The following is a 24,617-nucleotide window of genomic DNA, read 5'->3' as shown; positions in this document are numbered from 1 at the left end:
CGAGGCCAATCTGGAGCTATTAAAATCATCCTTGGCTTGTCCTGTCTGACCTTTAGAAGTACCTTTGGGAGGAGAGGCAGAGGTGGAAAGGCATACACATGAAGATTGCTCCAATTGAAAGAAAGAGCATCCACTCTCCAAGCTGTGGGATGAAACCTTTTTATGCAAAACTTTGGCAGCTGATGGTTTAGTGGAGAAGCGAACAGATCTATGTCTGGAGTTCCCCATGACACTGTCAATTTCTGAAATACATGAGGATCAATTTCCACTCGTGGGGATCCATAATTCGTCTGCTCAACACATCTGCTAAGGAGTTCTGTGCTCCTGGCAGAAACCTTGCCTGAAGATTGAGCTGTAAACTGAGAGCAGTCTCCCACAAAATCATTGCTTGCCTGCATAGAGGATAAGAATGCATTCCCCCTTGCTTGTTGATGTACCACATGACAGTTGTGTTGTCTGTTAGAATCAACACCTGCCCTGGAAGAAGTAAATCCTTGAAAGCTATTAATGCAAACTGGACTGCTAACATCTCCTTCAGGTTGATATGTAGATGTTGTAGTCTGGCAGGCCACTTGTCTTGTATCCACTTTCCATTTAGATGAGCTCCCCAAGCTTTGTCTGAGGCATCTGTCGTTAAAATCTGACTCGCCTCTGGCGGGTCACAGAGAGTCCCTTGTTTAGGTGACATTCCTGAGCCCACCACAAAATTCCTTTTGAATGCAAGGTATTATTTGAATGACAGTGTCCAGATCCTGGCAGTGCTGTGTCCATACATTTTGAGATACCATTGCAGCTTCCTCATATGCAGTTTGCCATTGGGAAGCACCAGAATACAAGATGCCATGAACCCTAAGGCTTGAAGGACTGTCCTTGCAGTCAGCCCGGACTGATGAGATAGTTGATGGAAGTAAAGGGAAAGACTCTTTTGTTTGTCCGGGGTCAAAAAGGCCATCTGGGATGCTGTATTCAGTCTCACACCCAGAAAGCACATGTCCTGAGAGGGTACTAGACTGGACTTTATTTCGTTCACAGAATACCCCAGGCATCTTAGCACTGCTATCACATATTCCAAATGATGAAGAAGCTCTTCCCTTCCTTGAGCCAGAATCAGGCAGTCGTCCAAATAAGGATAGATCTGTATTCCTTTTAGCCTGAAGAAAGCTATCACTGGAGCCAGAACTTTCGTGAACACTCTGGGCGCAGTAGATAAGCCAAAGGGCAATGCAGAGAACTGATAGTGAGAAGTCCCAGCTCAGCGCAGATACTTCCTGCAACTTAGTCTTATAGGAACATGAAGGTAAGCCTCCTTGAGATCCAAAGTTACCATCCAATGATCTTTGCCCAGCAGAGGTAAAAGCTGCTGCAACGTCAACATTTTGAACTTGGGAATGTCCAGATAAGTGTTGAGGATAGATAAATCCAAAATTGGTCTCCACGTGTTCCCCTTCTTTGGTACTAGGAACAGGCGAGAATAAAATCCTAGGCCCACTTCTGGCATAGGGACCGGCTGTATGGCCCCTATTTGGAGTAACAGAGAAACTTGCTTGTGAGCCTCTATTCTTTGTTGAGGAGGAACGTCTGGCATGCCTTTAAAAGGAGGCAAGGTATGGAAATAAAACCTGTAACCGTGGTGTATGATATCCAAAACCCATCTGTCTTGGGTAATTAAACTCCAATTTTCTTTGAAAAGTGCCAACCTTCCTCCTAAAGGTGCTGCCAGACGAGAAGGCTCTGGCAGCTGAAAAGGTAGGTCATTGGGTCTGTTTACGAAAGGACTGACCCCTGCCCTCACCCGACGACTGTGCAGGAGAACTCCCTGTTCTAGGCCTGAAAGAGCCCTGAGCTCTGCCCCTACCACATCTAGATCTACCCCTAGACTGGGAATCATAAGAAGGATACATCCACCCCTTAGTAGGCCAATTTCTACTAAACTTTGGAGGCTGGACCTGCAAAAAAACTTTAACAGTCTGCATAGACTTAGCCTTGTCTTCCATTTTCTTTAAAACTGCCTCAACAGGAGAACCAAACAACATGTCAGATTGTAAAGGAGCATCTAAAATCCTTGTTTTAACATGGTCAGATAAATTTTGATCCCTCAGCCAGGCGTGCCTGCGAAGAACTGACAGTGGCAGCCACCCTAGACGAGGCCTGTACAGCATCAAAACCACATTGCAAAGAATGCTTACCCACCTGTTCAGAAACATGCACTAAAACTTGCAACTCTTTACAATCAATACCTTCTGCCAGAGCATCAACCTTAGACTTCAATTGTGAAAGGAGATAGTTTTGGTATTTCAACATGTGAAACTGGCAATTCAAAGCCCTCATAGCAAGAGTGGAAGAAGTATAAACTTTCTTTCCCCATCTATCCAAGGCCCTGGCCTCTTTGTCTGCAGGAACCGGATTCTTTACAACAGAAGCCTTAACACCTTTAGGCCCCTGGCTAACAGTTTCTGGGTCTGCCCTAGGACTCTTAAAAGATACTTACACATTGCTTCTAACGTATTCTTATATTTTGATAAAGATTTAACTGTAAATAAGTCATCACTTGAATCATGACAGAAATCTTGTAAATGTAAATGTATGTTTATGAAACAAATGCATCAGTAACTTTACTGCATTAGTTGTTACTACTGCCTTAAGCGAACCTTTTCCCTTTCTTATTTGGGTGCCCAGACGTTTTGAGATATAGTTCTTTTCCAATCTGCAGTTTACTTTGCATCTAGGTAAACAAATGACCTGTGGCAGACTGTAGGTATTTTGCAGTAGATCATACTTCTCAAACTGCAGATATTGAAAATTGGAACAAAAGCTCCTGAAAAGTGGGTACATCCAGCTAAAAATCTGGATATCTAATTAGTATAAAATTTGACTACCAAATAGCACAGAACTCTTCCCACTGCCAGTAGAAATGTGGGCTGCTATTTGGAAACACATTTTAAAAAACAACGAGTGACAAAAATTTTGGAAAAGTATAAGCACATTATCAAAGTAACAGTATAAAGTCTATAGACTTTAATGAACTGTATTGCAAAATTGTAGCACACAAGTAATTATTTTTGATTCAGAAAGAAGAGAGCTAAATGATGTGTGATATCTTTCTTTAAATTACTATTACCACTAGTGTGTTGGTCATACAGTGTAGATTTCTGTGTACTGGACAGCTTTAAAAATCACACGTGATGAGGAGGATTCATATAAGGTATAAATCTTATCAGAGCTCTTCATATTCTCATCTTGGTCTTACTTCAATACCTATACTTTTGATGTGTGGGTGTGAGCATATATATATATATATATATATATATATATATATATATATATATATATATATCTACAAATGTAAATGTATAAATGTATTGTGAATGAGAATGTATATGAAAAAAAAACTTTTTAGTTTTCTACTAATTGTTCGTTTTATTAGATGCATCACATGCTGTGTAAATTTTCATTTTTGTACTACTTTAAATATTTTAACACCTAAATTTGTTCTTAAGAATTGCTTAGAATTGTATAAATGCTAATAGTGTAACATGGAGCTTTTCTCCCTGGGCCTCCGCTGAAAATGGACCTGTGTCCAGTCGGACCCTCCCTGTTAACAGATGTAAAATAAATAAATAAATAAATTCAGAAAATTGTTAAAAGGGATAAATAGAACCTGAAAATATGGACAGATCTCCAAAAATAGGGACATTCTGTGCAGGGGTAAATCAGAGCTGAAAACAAGAACTTTCCTCTAAAATAGGGGCTATTGAAAGATTTGCAGAAGATATAACTGATAGGGCAAAAAGGAGTTTCTGCTATTTTGCCAGCACTGCATCAACTCCCATTACTGTGGTCTCTAAATAAAAATGATGATTTTTAAAAAGTAGACAAGTTAATACGTTAGATGTAAATGGTTCCTACAGTACATAGAATAAATTAATACATTCATTCAGTCTCTGATAATGTGCTTATATCAAAGTAGGGTCATTGGGAGCCATTTCTGGCACTTGGTAGGCACAAGGCAGAGGAGTTCAGGGTGTACTAAATAAGTGCATAAGTTAATCCTGTGGTACTATGCAGAAAAAAATGGAATTCATGGTAGTGATTAGTTAAAATGAAAACAGAAAAATACTCATCTTAGACAATTTTGCAGTTTGTAAATTACAGAAATGCAAATAGGTTATTGCTTTTATACAAGGAGTGTTATGTTACAAAAACAAATGTTTGTCTGAAACCTGAACACAATGTTTTGAACTCCGGATCTTCATGCATGGAGGGGTGAATGAGGTTGTGAGACCCTTCTTATTTGTTGTTGCAAGGTATTGCTACAAATTGAATGGAAATTCAGCAAGCAGCATAGTCAATACCAAGTGAAAGTTTGACATCATTAGAAAACTATGGAAAGTATTGCTGTCAGTGATCTTTTAGACCAACAGTGATGTGAATAATGGAGTTGGTTACTCGGGCTCACAAACTACCAGGAATGTTAGTCTTATTAATAATCTGAAAAACTTGTAGTCTTCAAACTTTATTGATGAGCTCACTCACAATAATTTCCAGAAATCATGAAACTCAGAAAGTGTTCCCAAAGCAACAAGTCTTTATTCGTCACAGATAAGCGATCCTCCGTAACAAAAAATCAGAAATACTTTACAATTTTAAACATATATTTTATACACTTAGAAGTAGGTGTGGCAATATATGTGTTGTTTAATTTTAAACCAGCCTATTCCAGGCAAACAATACAAACAGGGCTGTAAAAGTGCTTTTAAGAACAGCAAGTACCCACTTCCACACACTACTACTGATTAGATCAAACTAAATCCTAGTTAAGGAAAACACTACCAATTTCCAACCCACATTCCAAAATAAGAAAAGCATAACATACATGTAAATAGACTGCCTTTTAACTAAAATCGCTTTCGGCTAACTAATGCGATAAAGTCTTCATCAGGTCTGTGACAAGAACTAAAATCATATACATAGGTAGGTACAGTAAGTAAAACGAGCTAACTGGATAGATACAAGAAAAAAATAAAAAAAAACAAACAAAGCTGCCTAACCATAAACTTTATCTAATTAGAGCACTATAAATATATATCGGTGTAACACTATTATACAATGACTCTCCATTAATATTCGAAAATGTGCATGCTTATTGGCCACCCCAACCAGCGTGCCCATTGTAAATCCCACAATATACCAACGGAAAAAGGTCATATTATCTGGACTTCTTTCCGTTGGTATATTGTTTAAAATTTTTTATTTCTTAAAAAATAAAAATAAAATCTTTAGCCCCGACTCCGGACATACCAGAGAGGCAGCTTGGACAAAATACTAGGGAAATCAGGTACGTTATTTAAAATTAAACACACGTACCTCATATCCCTTGTATTTCTTCAGTGCTATCTCTCTCTCTCTTACCCCTAAACTGCTGTAAACAGAAATGGAGCAATGAAGACTTTCTTTTCTCCTTTGCTTCCTTTTCAAAGCATTGATGTACTGGGTATGCATGGGAATGCAAGTCCCATATGCATACGCAGTACATCAACACAAGGAAGCAGTATACCACCAGCCATGGAAGAACAGTAATGCGCCGTTATACAAAGACATTATTTAAGAAAAGTAAGTATTTTTTCTCTTAAATAATGTCATTGTATAATAGCAATAACCAACTCCGTGGTTGTGGTATATTGAAACTTACCAACAGTTGGCTTTATTTAATCACTCAGGCTTCGCCCTCATGATTAAACCATGCCAACCATGGGTAAATCTTCAATATACCACACCACTTTGTTGCATATTGCTTAAATAAGCATCCATCCATATGTATCACTGTGCATAAAACGAAGTTATTTACAGCTCAGAAAAAATGTCAATGCTTGCCCTTGGAAGGACCATCACAGTTGCTATTCCCAGGACAGACTCCAGAGATAAGGTGAGCTTCAATAGTTTAAGTAAAAGTCTAGATATTACATACTTGGCACTGATAAGAATGTGGCCTGATACATTGTCTGGTCTTATCAAAGTATTATTTTTAGCCTTTAACAAGAATGCTAAGACTTGTTCCATGGTACTTTCAGAGAATCCTAAATTGTCAGGCCTATTGGTGGGAACAGTGTACGTAGGTGAGTTTTCTTTGGTATCTCTAGTGACCTGAAGCTGGTACTCCCTTTTATTTTTCCTAATAGTGCTCTTAAGTTCCTTGCTGACATATTTCAGTGTGATCCTGAGATAAAAGGATGCAGATTTCTTATAACTTTTCATTACTTTTCTTCCTTTGTTTATTCAGTTTATTAATATAGGGGTTCCACCAGAGAGGTTAAATATTTAGGGCAGATGAATCTTGTTTTTTTTATGCAGCTATTTAAGTGCTGGTAAAAGCTGGAGGTGAATGAAGCAGTCCTCTCAGTTGGCTCCATTTATAAAAGGATTGTTGGGAATTTTGTGTAGGTCTTCCACAAGCTGAACTAGGTAAAGATGGCCTCATTTGGTGGCATGGTAGTACCACTAGGCCTGAGAGAAAAGATGACTGATTTGTAGTCAGATTTAACTAGAGGTGCAGATATGTGAGTTGGGGTACAGGCAGCAGCTAGGATAATAAGGATCCAGGCAAGAATTTTAGAATATCTAGTTAGTAGTTTTAAAATTTGCTCCATACATTGGCATTAGTAAAGTCCAGGAAATGCTCAGCAGATCCATTTTTAGAGGTATAAGTATGCCATTTAATGATGGAGCAATTGAAGTCCCTTAGCAAAATGTATTTGGTTTGCTATTTAATCTCTCAATGATGTTAGGGTAATTTCCATGATCTCTTGTAGACATTGATAGGGATTTGTAGACAGCAGTGAAATAATAGTTGGATTTACTAAGGGTGATTAAGATCTCCAGGTGTTCCAACTTAGGGTTACAGATAATTTTATATAAGGTGATGGTATTTCTGACAATTACAGATACCCCCTCACAGTTACCCAAGGGTCAGAATGCATAATAATTGCTAAATTCTGGTGCGGAGGGAATACTGTCATTGTGTTAATACCATATCTCAATAACTTCACAAATATGAATGTGTTCGAGTTATAGGAGGGGCCCAACTTCAGGCAGCTTTTAGATACTCATAGCACTCTGCAGTATTGCCCAGATTTGAGTATGAGTTTGCTATATAGGAATGTCCAGTAGAGGGGACTCTGAATAAAAAAGGGCATTTGCAAAAGGGGATTATGAGGGCAGAAAATGCTTTAACCAGTATGAAGAAGTCCTGGTATGGCAGGTATAAGCCAACCCAGATGAAACAGGAAGTCTTATCTACCATCCCACCCCAAGCCATACAAACCTGATTTCCTTAAAAGGACACCCAGCTACTTAGTTGTTAAAACCAATTAACTTGTTTTGGAATCTAGGTATTATTTTTGACAAAGGCAAGAGATTCCTCCTTTCTGCCCCTAAAAGATACACATTAAGTTCCATCATGTTTCTCTGCATGTCCCAATGAGTGGAGTGTCTCAGGTCATTCACTCCCACATGGGCCACAACTAAGTCATAGTCATATTTGCCTGGTTAAGGGATATTAGGTACTTGTGATAACATGGGCCCCAGCACCAGACAAGTAGCTTAGTCACTCTGTACCTATCCATTGTGAAGCCTGTGCAGTCTGTATGCTTAACTATAGAGTAGGAGTAGTAGTGGTAGCAGTAGAGGTTGTAGTAGCAGTAGTAGCAGTAGTGATAACAGTAGTAGTAGCAGTAGTAGTAATAATAGTAATAGTAGCAGTACTAGCTGTAGTAGTACAAGTAGTAGTAGTCATAGCAGCAGTAGTAGTATTAGCAGTAGCAGTAGTAGTAGTAGAAGTAGCAGTAGTAGTAGTGGTAGTAATAGCAGCAGTAGCAGTAGTAATAGTAGCATTAGCAGTAGCATTAGCAGAAGCAGAAGCAGTAATAGTAGTAGTAGTAGCAGCACTAGAAGTAGCAGTACCAGTAGCAGTAGTAGCAGCAGCAGTAGTAGTAGTAGTATTAGCAGTAGCAGTAGCAGTAGTAGTATTAGCAGTAGCAGTAGCAGTAGCAGTAGTGGTAGTAGCAACTTTTTGCCTTGTTCTTATTAAAGAACTTACAAACTACAACTGACTGAACAGTCTGCTTCTGCCGACCACAACACTCTATATGTTTCTGATTTATCTCTTAGCCTTTTATATCATGTACAAATAAGTTAACCTTTTTGCACATTATAAGAGAGAGAGAGCTAGGAAAGTAGAAACTAACTAAAACCTGTAAATGTGTTTACTTTTAACTTCAATAGTATGTTTAAGCTGTTTATCAAAATAAATTTAGCTTTCATAAAGCATATAGGCTAATGAGACATATGGCTTTTCAGTCATTAGGGTTTTCAATTAATGAATGGCTGATTACATTAAAATAAAATGTGACATACCTGCAGAATAAGCATGTCTTGTCTGAGATCATCTCCATGCTTAAAAATGATTCCAATGGTTTCTTTTGACAGGGCTGTCGAATCTGCACATTTAAATTCAAGCCACAGAGGTTTTTTCTTAGAAGCCATCACTTTGCATTTTTCTACCTAAAACCCATTATAGAAATATCTAGTTAAGACCATACCTAAACCTGGGTACACGGAGAATATGTACTGAACAAAAATAAAATCATGGTTACCACAAGTGTTCCAGCTCGGAGGCCTGGGTCATATGGGACTTTAAAACTTTCTGGCAGAACAGACTGCTGTAGCCTTTCAAGGATCTGTCGTAGCTGCATGACCACTGTATAATAAAAGAAAACATATTTAGGAGTTATAAGGATTACTAAGATACAGTGATACCAGCAGTTTATACACAACAGTTATGGAAGTGTGATTACTTTCATGGAGCCATTAATTCCAGACCTTGAGTACAAACGTAAGGAGGCTGACTCCGAAGCTAGAACCACATGTGTCAGACATAATCCTCTAGTCCAAGGGCCAGGGCAAAACATTAAGGATACAATACCTGCTCTCCTGTTATAGAATGGAGAATGTGGGATACACCTGTTCTAGTGTTGTTTTCTCTCAGTGGCCAGGAGATATGGAACTGTGGTCAGCACACTCTGCTGATGAAATTAGCATCCTGGGATGGACACATATTGAAGCATGCATGCAAAACCTGTATGAGAACATAAGTGCATTCATTTTACATTAGAGCAAAGTAGCATGGTATAACATAAATATCTTCTAACAGCTCCAGGTTTAAGGGTAACAGACTTCAATGTCCTGTCACCCTCTTTCATGTGCCACTGGGTCTATTTTGTAGTCACAAAAACTCTAAACAAGATGATAAAATCAAGGAGGTAAGCTGGATTATTTAGACACCCAGTGGACTGAAGGAGCCAGAAAAGTGGTAAATAAAAATAAAACATAAGCACATTACTAGTGTTACAATTCATAGGTACGTACTAAGCTAAAGATCTCGGAGAATATTTAGTAGCCTAACTAGGCATTCCCACTGATTTTCTAGCCTTAGTAGCTTAGTATCAAGGCCCCTCTATTTTGCAGAGGTTTTGTATACCCCAGGTGAGATAATCCTTTAGTATTGTGTGAAAACCCTTTGTGTGGTAAGTATGAATAGCCATAATCTTGGAGCAGACATTTACATGTTCCCCCCTGTCCATAAGGGAAGGATATTGCTGACTTCTGGAGAGTTTATGATGGCAACAAGTTTACAGCCATCAGCAAACTTTATCAACCATAAGCTCTTATCATTTATCTTGATCTCTGAGATGTGCATGCCAAAAAGGAGATCCTGAGGACTGAGCCATGGGGGTACACTACTAATGACCGGTCTCTTGGTGGAGATAGATCCACCAACCCTAATTTCTTCTACTTCTTTTTAAATGCACCACTGAAATAGGGAAACTGGACTGGAAACTTGTTTTGAAGGGCTCAACATCCTTTTGGAAAGAAACTGCATCATTTTATTAGGATATAAAGAATTCTACAGATTGTTGAGGCTTATTCAAATGGCTCAAATGCAACCCTTCTGTGAGTATGTTATCTTTATTACAGATTCTAACAGACTTAAAGTACAAAAAGTTGTGGCTGAATAAGTGAGTGTGGACGTTTGTTATGCACACTAGTTATACATTTTATATCAGTACTGGTTCAGTAAAGTATACCATGCCATTCAAGTAGTCTCTTTTTTGATTTTTGAGCACATAACATTTAAAAAACGTACTGGAAATCAGGTACCTTGATCCATGTAAAGACATAGCAGCAGACATTTCTTTGGAAACTTAGCTCAGACTTCTTCTGAAGAAAAAGTAGAAATAGCACTTAAAGTATAGCTCGTATAAGGCTCTCCCCTAACAATAATCTACATGTAAGAGAGAACAGCATTACAGTAATATCTTTAGTTTTAACCACTTTGTTATGTGTTCATAAAATGATGTTTAAAAAAATTGCCTGGTTTTGTAAAACAGGGGGATGGATCCTTTACTGTTAAACATGTGACCCAGGTTTGATTAGCAGCCCTGACATTAGAAGATCTAGGCTGGGAGAGTGATGAGTGAAGGGGCATGACCTGCTTTCTCCTCCTGGTGGGTGGGGAGATTAACAGGCACTCATTAAGCACATAGTGAAGTAAAAGTTCTCCAGTAAAGATTAGAAAAACAATTCCTGTGCTTGATGGAAGGAGAGTGTCTTGTTGGAAAAGTCCTTTGTGGAAGGGAGGAATGACTATCCTGAATGACCCATTATATCCCCTCTTCATTCATGGGTAACATATGGTTTAATTAAAAAAAAATCTTGAACCACCACTGATGGCTGTCTGAATGATGACCCCTCTTGGTAAACCCTCACCACAGGGAAGGGGAATGAATGGGCAGTTCGTCCAGGAGGATGATGATGGTCAACAGACAGTAGGAGCAAACAGTGTAAAAAAAAAATGAATATCTGAAATTCTATACTCTCATGGAGAATTCCTTTATATAAGTTGTCAAAAGGCATGTAGCTGTATTAGCTGTATCAGTGGTAGATGCAGCAGCAGGAATAGTAGGAGTAGTAGCAGTAGCAGTAGCAGTAGTAACAATAGTAGTAATAATAGTAGTAGTGGTAGTAGTACCAGTAGCAGTAGTGGTAGTAGCAGCAGTAGCAGTAGTAGTAATAATAGTAGTAGTAGTAGTAGTTGTAGTAGTACCAGTAGCAGTAGTGGTAGTAGCAGCAGTAGCAGTAGTAGTAATAATAGTAATAGTAGCAGTAGTTGTAGTAGTACCAGTAGCAGTAGTGGTAGTAGCAACAGTAGCAGTAGCAGTAGTAGTAGTAGCAGCAGAAGCAGTAGCAGTAGTAGTATTAGTAGTAGTAGTAACAGTAGTAGTAGCAGCAGTAGCAGTAGTAGTAGTAGCAGTAGTAATAGTGGTACTAGCAGTAACAGTTGAAGCAGCGGTGGGAGCATTATTGTTGACCATATATCCCTTACACATATTTCAAAATATAGTAGCTGTTTATTCACTTTTCATGCTGTCATCATGTTAGTATGTCAGAGCTTTCTTTACAGCAGGTACCCTACTGTATTTGCAAGGTCATGGAACTTTGAGAAAAGGTAAAAAGCGACTTTCTTTTTTTGCAACACTTTGCCCTTTTCTCCAAGTTTGTGCAACCTCAGAGGGAGCTCACACATCAGGAAAGAGGTGCAGGGAAGTGCGGTGTCAAAGCAAAGACAGTTGCTTTTTCTCTTTTGTGATGCTTTACACAGCAATTATTAAGCAATGCTGCTAGGGTTTTGATGTCATATCTGTGATTTTTGTACCTTGATTATAAAAATATGTTTCATAGGAACCTCAGTAATAGAAGTGGCAGTAGTATTAGTAACACTAATAGCAATAGCAGCATAAGAAGTAGTAACAGCAGTAGTAGTAGAAGAAGTAACAGTAGTAGAATAGCATTTTAGCAAATTTTAACAACATTTCTCACATATGAGAAATTATATTGATGTGTATACGTCTTGGCAGTTTATGAAATCAGTCATTGGTAAATGAACATAATGCAGTAAGTGATGAATGTCACCCTGTAGTTTTTGCCTCAGCAGCAACACTTTTCTGACCTGTCACTTCACAGAGAATGTTATAAAAGGAGGTGAAAGGTATTAATGGAAAATAAAAATTTGCATTAGTTATGTAAACCTGTTGGGAGACAGAAGGTTCCTTTGTGAGGCTTTCATCAGATTAATGTCTGAAGTCTTTCAGTAAATCAGCCAGAGGAAAGCAACACAGAAGCAACTTACCAATATTTATGCTGCTTCAAATCAGGCTTAGTTTTTACTTTTGCTGCCTATGTAATTACAGTGATCTCAGCATGCAACTTCTAAGAGAATATTTACAGTGATATGATTAATGTTAGATACCTTTATATCCATAGTATCACTGTAGAAAATGAAAATTCTGCAGAAATGATGGTTTCTTGATGAAGCAGTAATGATGTGTTGTGCTAGGGTTTGGTAAACTCTTTCAGCCTATCCACCATTCCTTGAATTTTTGCTGAACTGAACTTTAATGTGCATTCCAGGCTTCTTTAATATTCACCTTAATTAAATCAATAAGCTGACAAGTATATTAAAACACTTACTAGTCTTTGGTTTGGCGATAGGGTATTTGCACCTTAGTAATAGCCGGTAAAATCATTTTATGTCTCTACTGAGGCTCTGAATATAATTATCAGAACATTGAATATTGTTAAGGAGATTCAGTGACAGTTTGATGATATAGTCTAAATCTTTCTGCAAAGATTCCAGAAGGAATTTCAGATCATAATGTTCATATCAGGGGATGGAGACTTTAAGATTACATTGGTGTGGGTTCCACAGGGTGGTACAGATGGTAGTAAAATTATGTCAGAGCTTTACCAACTGGATCTCTAATACCCTATGTGCAGATGCCCATAATGTTCTACCCTCAGGACTCCATACTACTAAAAGCCTCCTCTCCTGGCTGTTACTACGTGTTATTATATACAGAATGTCCAGCCCTCTGTGCTAGTTTCCGTATATCAAACCCTTCTAAGTAGTGGTAGATATTAACAGACACAGGGCATTAGGAAGTTTGAGCTACATTCGGTCCTACCTACCTTCCTTCCTCCTTCCCATCTACATGCTAATAGGTACTTGGTGTCAGGTCCTGGTTCCAGCCCTCCTAGTTAATGCTCTCTCACAGCTGGTTGTAGCTATTTCAACTGTCTACTTAGTGAGAAAGGTCAGGTGATACAGGATATTAACCCTTCTACATTGTTTTTGTGTTAAAGTACAATTAATCCTAGACAATTAGTGGATTTTTAATGCATTTGATAACTGCTAAGACCAAATGGAAGTATCCCACTTACACTGGAGGTCCAGGGAGACAAGAACTCCAAAGTGAATCTAACAATACTGTTACCCACATTTCCAAAAATATGCAAAAAATACATGACATGAGAAACTGGTAATAAATACATAAAACAGATATAAAGGTATCTAAGAGCATCTACTGCAATATTACAGTGATAGAAACATAACTAAGAAAAATGCTAATGAATTCACAGAGCTACAATCAAAGTGGTGATTACTGCAGCGCAATCTAATCTGAACAGTGCAAAATGTATTGTGTAATAATATCCTAAACATACCATAAATGTATGCAAAACAATTAAACAAATGTACATACCTATATAGTGACTGAAGATGTAATGGTGATGTAAAGGTATGAGATAAAGAGAATAAGAAGGGTGGACAAAGAGAATGGGGTAGAAAAAAAGTATACACCACTGAAGGAAGTGATTTACCCAATGGAGTAATAGGACTGAGATGAAGAGAAGGGCAAAGCAGAGGAAGAATGTTAAAAAATGGGGCAGATGTAGGAGGATTCGGGAGGAAGATAAAAGGAGGTTGCATGACTGTAGTGACCAAACTGTTAAATATGGATACAAAGCGTTGAAGAAAAGTAGATAAAAACTATGTGGCATCACAATGACAATTCTGACTTTTAGAGAGGAAGAGTAAAGGTGCAGTAAAATACATGTGAGTATATGCCGAGGTGTAACATGAATGGGTGTGGCAAGTAAACAGCATTTTGGGAGAGCACACAAGTTGCTCAGCAAATAGTAGTGGACCCATGGAGAAGTTATTCTGTACCCATGCAGAAGTTATTCTGTACCCATGGAGAAGTTATTCTGTACCCATGGAGAAGTTATTCTGTACCCATGCAGAAGTTATTCTGTACCCATGGAGAAGTTATTCTGTACCCATGCAGAAGTTATTCTGTACCCATGCAGAAGTTATTCTGTACCCATGGAGAAGTTATTCTGTACCCATGGAAAAGTTATTCTGTACCCCTGCAGAAGTTATTCTGTACCCATGCAGAAGTTATTCTGTACCCATGGAAAAATTATTCTGTACCCATGGAGAAGTTATTCTGTATCCATGCAGAAGTTATTCTGTACCCATGCAGAAGTTATTCTGTACCCATGGAAAAGTTATTCTGTACCCATGCAGAAGTTATTCTGTACCCATGGAGAAGTTATTCTGTACCCATGGAGAAGCTATTATGTACCCCTGCAGAAGTTATTCTGTACCCATGCAGAAGTTATTCTGTACCCATGCAGAAGTTATTCTGTACCCATGGAGAAGTTATTCTGTACCCATGCAGAAGTTATTCTGTACCCATGGTGAAGTTATTCTGTACCCATGCAGAAGTTATTCTGTACCCATGCAGAAATTATTCTGTACGCATGCAGAAGTTATTCTGTACCCATGGAGAAGTTATTCTGTACCCATGGAGATATTATTCTGTACCCATGCAGAAGTTATTCTGTACCCATGGAGAAGTTATTCTGTACCCATACAGAAGTTATTTTGTATTCATGGAGAAATTATTCTGTACCCATGGAGACGTTATTCTGTACCCATGCAGAAGTTATTCTGTACCCATGCAGAAGTTATTCTGTACTTCACCTAACTCAGTGCAGGGGTGAGCAATAGGTGAACCTGCAAGGAAGGTTTGTGCCAAACAGTGATTTTACTGTATGTGAACCCAGAATTGCTAAGAGTACATGAAAACTGATTCAGGACTAACATGATCTGCATGTTATTCATTCTAGTGTCAGGTGACATGGAGGCAGTGCACCTATAGGGCAGGCCTAGTTTTTGGCTGGACTGGGATTTTGTGAATTTGGCGGAAGCAACAAATATGAGTGGCTGGGGAACAGTGAAAACTAGAATGTTTAACTTTGTCCACCATTTCAGTCTGGTGGTTTTAAGAGGATGTGTGGCTAGGAATTGAGGACACCACAGCTAATTCATACATTTTTTTTAGTATGTTGGTATTTTGGTATACAGCGCTGGGAGCAAGCCATCTCTGGATGTAAGTAGCTGTAAACTTAAGATGCAGTCTGAGTGATGGAATCAGCAGGACACATCAAATGGGCAACATGTGCACACTGAATGGGGGTAAATTAATCATAACGTTGCACAAAAGCACTAATAATAACAGGGACCCCAAGACAGATCCTTGGGATATCTCCTAGAATATGGAGGTTGGACACATATGTAGATAACTGGGTAGGTAGAAGAAAATGTTGTCATAATATAAAGGACTTTGTGTTCCTTGATAGTATTTGACATACAGTGCATGTCCCTCTAAACCTATGAACTTATCATTTACTTCCATTGCATTGCTTGGTTTCCGAGTAACAGACAGCTGCAGAACTAGAAAAAGGAAGAGGAGATGAACTCATTCAGCCTAACCTCTGAAGAAGACCACCAGTGTTCACTTTCTCAAAAGGTTCACATAAATATTAGAAAAGGGCACTGGGAAGCTGAATAGAATTTATGCTACAGTGCAGGCAGTCAGAGAAAGACAGGAGGACAGTATCAATTTGATTGTTAGAGTCTTAATCTGAACTGTAAATCTGTGAGTAAGTCATATGAGTTCATGAACTTGAGTGAGAGTGTGTGTCTCTGTGTGCATGTGTGTGTGCGTGTGCGTGCGTGTGTGTGTGTGTGTGCGTGTGTGTGTGTGTGTGTGTGTGTGTGTGTGTGCGTGTGCGTGTGTGTGTGTGTGTGTGTGTGTGTGTGTGTGTGTGTGTGTGTGCGTGCGTGCGTGCATGTATGTACGTGTATGGGTTTATAGGTGTTCATTTTTCTTGTATCTTGACCAACACACAACGGAAGGTAATGGTTCAAAAATTTACTTCTACCGTTTAGCACCCTTGTGGAAGAGCATTATGATATATTCCTTCGTAAACTGGTAACCTGGTGACATAACTTTGTATTATGCATCAGTGCAGATAACTGTGACAGGCTGGGAAACACAACCTCTAAATGCTGGGATGAGGTATTGCCTACACTTAGGGAGCAGTGTTTACTCCATGATAGCAATGCTACATTATCGTTAGCTTGAGAGAAAAACGGCATAAAGTTGGGGTGAGTGTCTTTGCTGAAATCAGTCAAAAATGCATGTGAGGGTCATTCATACCTCTCAAACTCTTGGTATAAAATCTGGACAAATCCTAAAATAATAGGGGTGGGGGACAAAGGCCTGGAAATAGGGGCAGATTTTAAATATTGGTGTTATAAACTCAGAAACGGCTAGAATAACAGGATTTGTGTTAGCACACATTTCCTGAAGGACATGAAGCCTGAAACTCAAATGTATGTCATTATTTAGTGACTTCAGTCCTCAGTGATTTTCCAGGAAACCACAAATTTTATGAGGAACAGACCAAAAATATGAGGCAAAGGTCTGGATATTTTGCGAAAATCTGAACAGTTGAGAAGTATGGGATCATTGGTTTGACCAAATTATTGTATTCCAAATTATAGTAAATCAGGTTATAATAATGTTGGCAGTGTAGAATAGAGGGCAGTTACCACCATCAAGTTGCCATCAAGTAATCTTGAGTTACCACAATGGAGTGGCCAACTTCCATGATGTAGGATTAGTGGTAAACAATAGCCTTAGCTTCGATATTCATATACAACAAATATTAGTTTAGTGTCTGGATCAGCAGTGACTGCATTACAAGGATGCACTTCATGATTGTTAGTCTTAATTTGTGTTGGTCAGATTAGTCTGCATTCTGAATACTCTGCTACTTTGTGGCATTCATTTTAAAAGATATTTATTAAATGAAGTGGAAAAATAAAGATATCAAACAACTTCTTAGGTTCATATGTAGGTACTAGGCAGGTAGTAGTGAAGATCATATAGGAGCCAAATGAGTCAATGTACTTAACCACTGGGTCAGCCATGCTCCATTTGTACTCATCACCTTGTCAAGGAAAGCTGCACAGGCTATACCAAGGGTGAATTTATGAAAACCCATCCTGTCATTGAATGGGAGCTTGAAAGTGACTGTGGTATTACTTTTTTCAGGGAGTTTGTTCCAAAGTTGGGGAAAGCACTATGCTTGGAACCTGTCCTGCCACTGACTCCTATTTAATTGCTGATTGAGATTATGGTCCTTGACGCAGGTTACAAAGGTAATGGTGGTCTAATAGGTCAGAGTCCTTTGTGGTGCAAACTCCTAATAGCCTATCTCTGGATAGCCGAGAGATTTAAGTACAGTGACATTTTTTTTGTCAGGAATGACTGGGGTCTCTCAGATTGGGCAAGATGCTTAGAGGTACCTGTTGGATATAGCAATGTACTCAGTAATAGGCCTAATGAGGGATAAACAGAAGGGGACTATGACTTCTTTTGATTATGAGGCAATCCTTTTGAAGATTAGCTGGGCTGATTAGAATGATGTGCTAACAATGGTGCAGATGTAATAGTCACATGTTAGTATGTTGTCAAAGTAGGTGGCCAGATCTCTAATAATTGTGTCTTTTGGAGGGGGGGTTGTCACTGTGGTATGGGCTGAGGAATACTGGTTTCTCAAATAGAACTGCATTACCTTTGCTAGCATTTAGTTTGAGACAATGGTCAGTATGCCAGGAGTTGGCACAGTTAAGCTCTTGCTGGAGTATCTGAATGTCTGTAGGAAAGCTGACAATTATTCTAGCTTGAGGTGTCAGCAAACTTAGTTAACCATAGGCCTTGAATCTGGGGCTGTACATCTGAAAAGCAGATGCCTAGGGCCTGAGACTGAACTCTGCAGGACACCACTAGTGACAATCTTACATTCAGAGGAAGAACCTACTATCTTAACAGTGTGAATTCTTCCTGATCGGAAACTGGCTATCTAGATAACAAAATAAGGGTTTATGTTGAGTTGTGTTAGCCTATCAATAGTATCAATTTAGGGGACTGTATTGGAGGCTTTGATAAGGTTGTGAGGGGTGGCATATATAGAACAGCCCTTTTCTATGGTTTTGGTGAACTTTTTAAAGGCATATAACCATCTCCGTCTTTAACAATTGATTTATTAGGGTTTAGGGCCAGATTACCTGCCTCTAAGTTAATGAATTCATATACCTTATGCTCTTTAACTTTACATAAACTAGTAAGGCTAATTTATTTTATTTTATGTTATTTTATTTTAATTTGTTTATAAGAGTAGTGCACTGATTAAAACTGACCATTTTTAGACAAGGGCTAGGTGAACATATTTTCACAGTTCATAGAGTAAAAAAGGTAACATGACTGCAGAATGTAATTATCAGAAGTCTAGAAATGAAGTCAATAATATAGTGTTAGAAGTCAATATTAATAGTGGATAAGCAGGACAACATTTTTACATGAATAAGATTTATATTATGTACAACATAATTCATGAGTCATGACATGGCAGAGAAGAGGAGGCAAGTAAGAACAGATAGCTCCCCGAAACAGTGATGGAGTCACTTCTATGCAGTGGCATCACTGGGACAGTTTTTTTATACATCATAGTCATATCCTGAAGAGAAGCTAAAAATAAACAGGTTAAGGATAGGTTCAGACAGGTTGCATCTGATGCTGATAATGAAGTAGCCCAATATGTTTTCTGGATCCATGGATGTAATGATTTTGGTTGTACTTGATTGATGGTGATTTTAGAGAGGGAATATGACTGATTAAAGGGTAGAGCAACAGGGTGGATAGGTGGTGTGATGCTGGTACTAAATTTAGCCAATAAAATATTGGCTATTGATTAGTTAGATCTTTTTTCTTGTCAGCTAGAACAGTAAGATGGGCTGCTGCTAACCTTTTGGGTGTCTTAGAGTCCCATATCTATAGGATACTATTCTGGGCCTATAAGTTCAAAGTGGTTAAAGTATGAACTAACACAACACCAAAGATGAATTGGTCTACTGCATAGTTAGTTCCTTTATGGAAGGGACTCTCAAAAACGTCAAGAATCTTGATGATATAGAATTATTTAAGAAGGCTATAGGTCATTATTTTGGTTATAACATATTAAATGTGTTAAAGATTAGACATTCAGGGCATTGAGCTCCTTATCTGGACATAGTGTACCTAAGCATGTATGCCTGTATGCTGGTCAACAGGATAAGAGAGTCACAAAAGGAGTAGAAATGATTGGCTCTGTCAAGGAGAGCTGCTCCAAAAAAGAGAGTTATAGATACAGAATTGCCTTAAAAGAAGCTTTTTCACTTCACTCCAGCATTATTTTGGGAGCATTTGGAAGGTACCTGTAGCTGTAGGAACTATTTTTTTTTCACAAGTGGTTAAAGTGTTCTTAACATGATTACCTGGCTCTTTGAAACACTGATGTGAGAATATTTTTCCAGTATGATAAAGTTTTCAGAGATGGTTACGTGGGGAGGAATGAAGTTGCTAGTCCCTTGAATTTTATTAGTCTTTTGTATTTTTGCTGATGCTTGCCATATTTAGTATTTAGGCAGCATAATGGTTTGTGTTGCTACCTCACTGCATTTGTGCCCCCAGTTTAGTTCTTGGCTGGGGTGCCTTATTTGTGAAGTCTTCATATTCCCATGTCCATGTAGGCTTTTGCTGTCAGTTGTGGTTTCCTAACATTCTTCTTATGTTCAAAGGAAGCACTACAGGTGAACTGAAAGTCCTTCAATGTGCCCATAGGTAGGTGTGCGTAACATGAGTGACTAAGTGAGTATATGTGTTTGTTCTCTGATAGACTGGTATCACACCCAAAACTAATTTTACAGCTTTGTTCACACTGAGTGCTAAGTCAGGTCTGATCCTAAATTGGATTAAGTAGTTAATCTGAGAAAGAATGAAAAAAAAATTTTTTTTTAATTTTACTTAGAATTCAGTGATACTGTAGTCTTTGGTCTATTTACTACTGTATATTTATCTATTAGTTTGCATTTAAATGTTCTTATGCTTTTTCACTGTAGCTGTAAAATGGTTAAAATAAACGCTTAAATAAAAATTGGGATGAATGCTATACCAAATTGGGGTACGAGTGTAGAACCTTTAGGAAGATATAAAATTATTTCTTTTTGTCCCACCTTTCAGTGATGTTATTGGCCCAACCCTTGTGCCACGTCTGCACCAAGTCTGCCAGCTAATTCCATGCCCCACTGGACTTAATCCATTATTGCTGGGGATGGTCATGGATCCACAACAACATGGTTCTGCATGACAGAGCTTATGTCCAGAAGAGGTTTTCTATTATGATCTACTCATTCCCCCCTCTCCTTTTGTGGTGATGAAGTTTGATCCTGGGTGGGCATGCAATGTGAGCTAGGGGCATATTGCACCACCTCCACAGCTGCTCAGCCAGGCCAACTTTCCATCCATTGACCACACCTTCTGTAGCAATGTCTCTGGCCTTTGCCCAGGATCATCATGAAGAGAAGCACACGTATTACCATTCCTCTCTACTGCTTTGTCAGTTGCCTGAGCCACTGATCAGTCCCTGGTCACCTGGTTCATACTCAGGGCTATGTCATCAGGGTGGCAGATATTGTTATAATGACTGACATCATCAAGTAATAGGAGTAGCAGGGGTGACCAGTCAGAGATGTGGAAATTGCAATAAACAGAGGAGGATTAGGATGTGTGATATACCTGGCAGCTGAAAAAATGATGAATGCTTTGCAAGTGTTTTTCTGCTAGACAGGTAAATGATAATGAAAGCACCATCAAGAAGCTCCACTGATCAGAGGATTCAGGGCGAGGTAACAAGAGTCCTGTTAGGGCACAGTTTCTCCTTGAAACATTATCAGATCTGTTTGGTAGTAAGATTAACTTAAAGCAAACAAAAACTGTATTTCTGGTTATGAGAAAAGGTCAGGGGAGATGGCGAAGAATATGTGCAGACCTCCTGTGCAATTAATTTATTGCTAGAATTAGTTGTTGTCCACTTGACAGTACTACCAGGAATGCCTTATGTCCTATGAGGCATCCAGTAGAATGTAAAGGCATTCTGTAATTTATTGACCACTGCAAAGGGGGGGGGGGGCTCGATGAAGACAGCAAGGATTTTGTTGAAATATGATATAATAGTATGATATAATAATAATTATACATTATGATATAATATGATTATGTCAATGTTTTAATGGCTATATGAAGCTGGGTCACAGAAATGGCAGCATGTGAGGCTTACAATAAAGAATCTAGCTATGGAAAGCATAAATATAGTTGTGGCTGGTCCTCACATTAATATCTGTGTGTGAGTCTGAATGTGTGAGTCAAGAGCAGTCCACAAGATGGAGGAAAGACTGAAGAAGAGAATGTCTAATTCTGTTAAAAAAGGACCAGGTCTATGGAGAATTCTTCTTGAGAAAAGCAGTGGGAAGTTGAAACTCAAACAAAGAACTCTGAAGAACATGTATTAGCATTTAGAACATGTTTTATTTCTGTAAGGCATATATAAACATGTTAAATATAGATGAATAGATATTGAATATTAATAAAAGCATTACAGTAACTTACAAATAATCTCTTTCTCTGTCTTTCCCTAGGGAAAGGAGAAGTGTATGCTCAGCAGCACAGATTGCATTGCCTAGTGCAGACTGGAGAAACTTGAGAACACAACGGAAGCAACTGATTTAAAGGGGGCAGGATCTACTCTGGCCTTATATCACTTACAAAAGAGACTGTCAGCCCCCACTATACCCATTGGATGATAAACCCTTAAGCACTACTGCATATACACAGGGAAATATAGGGCATGAAGGAATTAACTTGTCTGATGGCAATCTTAGTTGGTGCTGTCATGATAAGACAGGTATAGATGGTCACTATGTAAAGGAGGAGCAAATGTACTTTAAAGGTTGTAAAGGACAATGCAGGGAACACACAAAAGTTAGTACTGGCTAATATGAAAGGGTTAATATTATAATGCAAGGAGTACTTGGAGAGGGGAATGGCATTTGTATATAGAAATTAGTTGTTTAGATAGATAATTTAATATAAATAATGCCTGAGATATAGCTTAGTTGATAAGTGATTTACCTGACTAATAAGGTCCTTAAAATTGGGGCAAGAATTTCTTTGGATAGGTAATTTGCTTGGACTAATGAGCCCTTTTACAGTTTGGGAAAGAAAAGTATATTGACCTGTGATGATATGCAAAAATGTCTAGAGAGGAAGGGTTGGATGCATGCCTGTTAGCCTGATTTGTATAACTGTTCACCATTTTTTCACACTTTTGCACCCTTCCCTTCCCAGGGGATTGCATAACTGCTCTCTTTACTGTGGTGTATAGTGTGAATGTATAAATAAAGATGTAAAAATACACTAACATTATTATGCTAGAAAACATTAAACAGATAACTAGAATTATAACAAGCATTCATGAATTTGGACTCATCTTTTATGTAGGCTTACCTACATCTATTTAATATTTGAAATTGTGGAATTTTGGTGCCCTTGTTCTAGGAAAATTCTGTACCCCCCTAAAAATTAATTCATGCACCATGGTTTAGATGGCATATACCTTGTTATCCCATGGGAGGTAATCCAGCTTTAAAGTCATTTGACACTAGGTGGTTTTAAAAGCGACTGGAAGCAAGCAAGAGCATAAAGTGCTTGTATCTCCTGATGTACAAGGTGTACCTCTCTCTGTAATCTTTGTGGCCACGGTGTAGTAGAAAAGTCTGATGCAGAATACAACTTATATGCTCAGGAGATTGACAAGAATGCTTATTTATGAACACTACTGTTAATCCTCAGGAAATGGGGTCTATATTAGTTCGCCAAAATTTATTTTCAGCGAACACGTATTCGTCGACCCCTATTCAGCGAAAATCACTTCTGCGATTCACTGAATATTCCAAGGGCAAAGACATAGTCGACCAACTATACAACTTTTGCCCTTTTCTCCACTATAATGTGATCTTGGAGTTGGTATATATAGTTAGGGGGTGGGGGCACAGCGAAGCCCCCCCCCACTTGGGTGGGTTCAATTTAGCTAGATGTAGGTCCATTGTGCTTCTGGGCAAGTATTTCTTTGCCCCTGAATTATTCAATGAATTGCAGAAGTGATTTTCATTAAATAGGGGTCGACGAATACATGTTCACTGAAAATAAATTTTGGCGAACTAATATAGACCCATGAAATGTGGTAACTGAGAGACCAGAGAGCTTGTGCAGAATTCTGAAAATCCTGTTAAAATTTTGTAATAACAAAAACTGTAATTTTTACAAGAGAAAAATATATAGGTTCCCACTGTGATTTCAGTTGGGTTTCATATCTCCAGTATGCATTTTTACTATTTTTAAAAATCTTAATTTTGTGAGGTATAAGAAAAGATCTCTGCAAAAGTACTTCATGAAAACATCCTCCAAACAAAATAAGAGGTTATGGAAGAAAGAGACTTAAATATAGTTTGCTTTTGTTTATGATTTAAATACGTAAAACAGAAGTTGACCATGGATTTGCAATAGGAATTAGAAATAACTGTTTTGAACTCTAAACAAATTTCATAAAATGTTGAAATCTGAGATTTACTTATGTTGTTACTATTTTAAATTTAATTTAAAAGTAATATTAATTTACAATGCAACATCTCTGTGGCAAAGAAAATGCAATGATTATGACCCACATGACGTAGGTTTGACCAGTGGCTCTGACACTGGAAGAGCTGTGAAGGGGTTAATGTGAGTGAGGGGTTGGTTTTGGCTCTCTCATCCTGGTTAGGGGTCGCCTCAGTGGAACTCCGGTCCGCTAATGATTGGTAGTTGATTTTTATGTGCCGAGTTACCAGTCCTGATGCACAAGCTTCAACGAAGGTACGCCCATTCATGCATGTCTCCACGCAGAAGACGCTCTTGCTGAGAATCGAACTGGACAGCGTCTTACTGTGAGGTGACAATGCTACCGCAGCACCACCACCGTGGGTCATATATTTTCTATATATAATTTCTAAAACCTTTTAGACTTTAGTTAATGTATATACATTTCCTGGGAGAACAAACAGAATATTGTAGATAATTAGTTAAAATCCATAATTTTTGTTGATTTGAATTTTCAAAAATGATGGCATTTCAAATATATTATCTTTAATACAGTAAAGTGAATAACTTCCAAATTGCTTCATAAGAGCATAAGAGGAGTCTAACCAATGAAAAATAACTTTCATAATGGCAGCTAACATATAAGATTCAATGTTTGGAAAGCTGATTGCTCCTATTTCTTTGACATTGTGTGACCTTTTACAGCCATTTTATATTTCGCAACATATCATAAAACATTTAACAATATTTTATTAATTTTACTTATGTACTGTTTTAGGGGAAATAGTATAGTTTGACAGA

The 24,617-nt window shown here is 38.3% G+C and overlaps 1 protein-coding gene across 1 annotated transcript in view; it reads right to left on the bottom strand.

Annotated features, from left to right (window-relative positions):
- The window catches only part of PIK3CG (phosphatidylinositol-4,5-bisphosphate 3-kinase catalytic subunit gamma), a 624,116-nt gene that overhangs the window by 272,896 nt on the left and 326,603 nt on the right, over positions 1-24,617 (bottom strand). Inside the window, exons 6-7 of the mRNA XM_044088536.1 lie at positions 8,649-8,752; positions 8,410-8,556 (exon numbers count right to left, since the gene is read on the bottom strand). Coding sequence (XP_043944471.1) covers positions 8,410-8,556; positions 8,649-8,752 — 251 coding nt within the window. The remainder of the gene's footprint in view (positions 1-8,409; positions 8,557-8,648; positions 8,753-24,617) is intronic.

Source organism: Protopterus annectens, chromosome 11.part0 (assembly GCF_019279795.1).
Source record: "Protopterus annectens isolate FY-2018-M chromosome 11.part0, PAN1.0, whole genome shotgun sequence".
In the NCBI taxonomy this organism is placed as follows: Eukaryota; Metazoa; Chordata; order Ceratodontiformes; family Protopteridae; genus Protopterus; species Protopterus annectens.
This window is presented reverse-complemented; position numbering and strand designations above follow the sequence as displayed.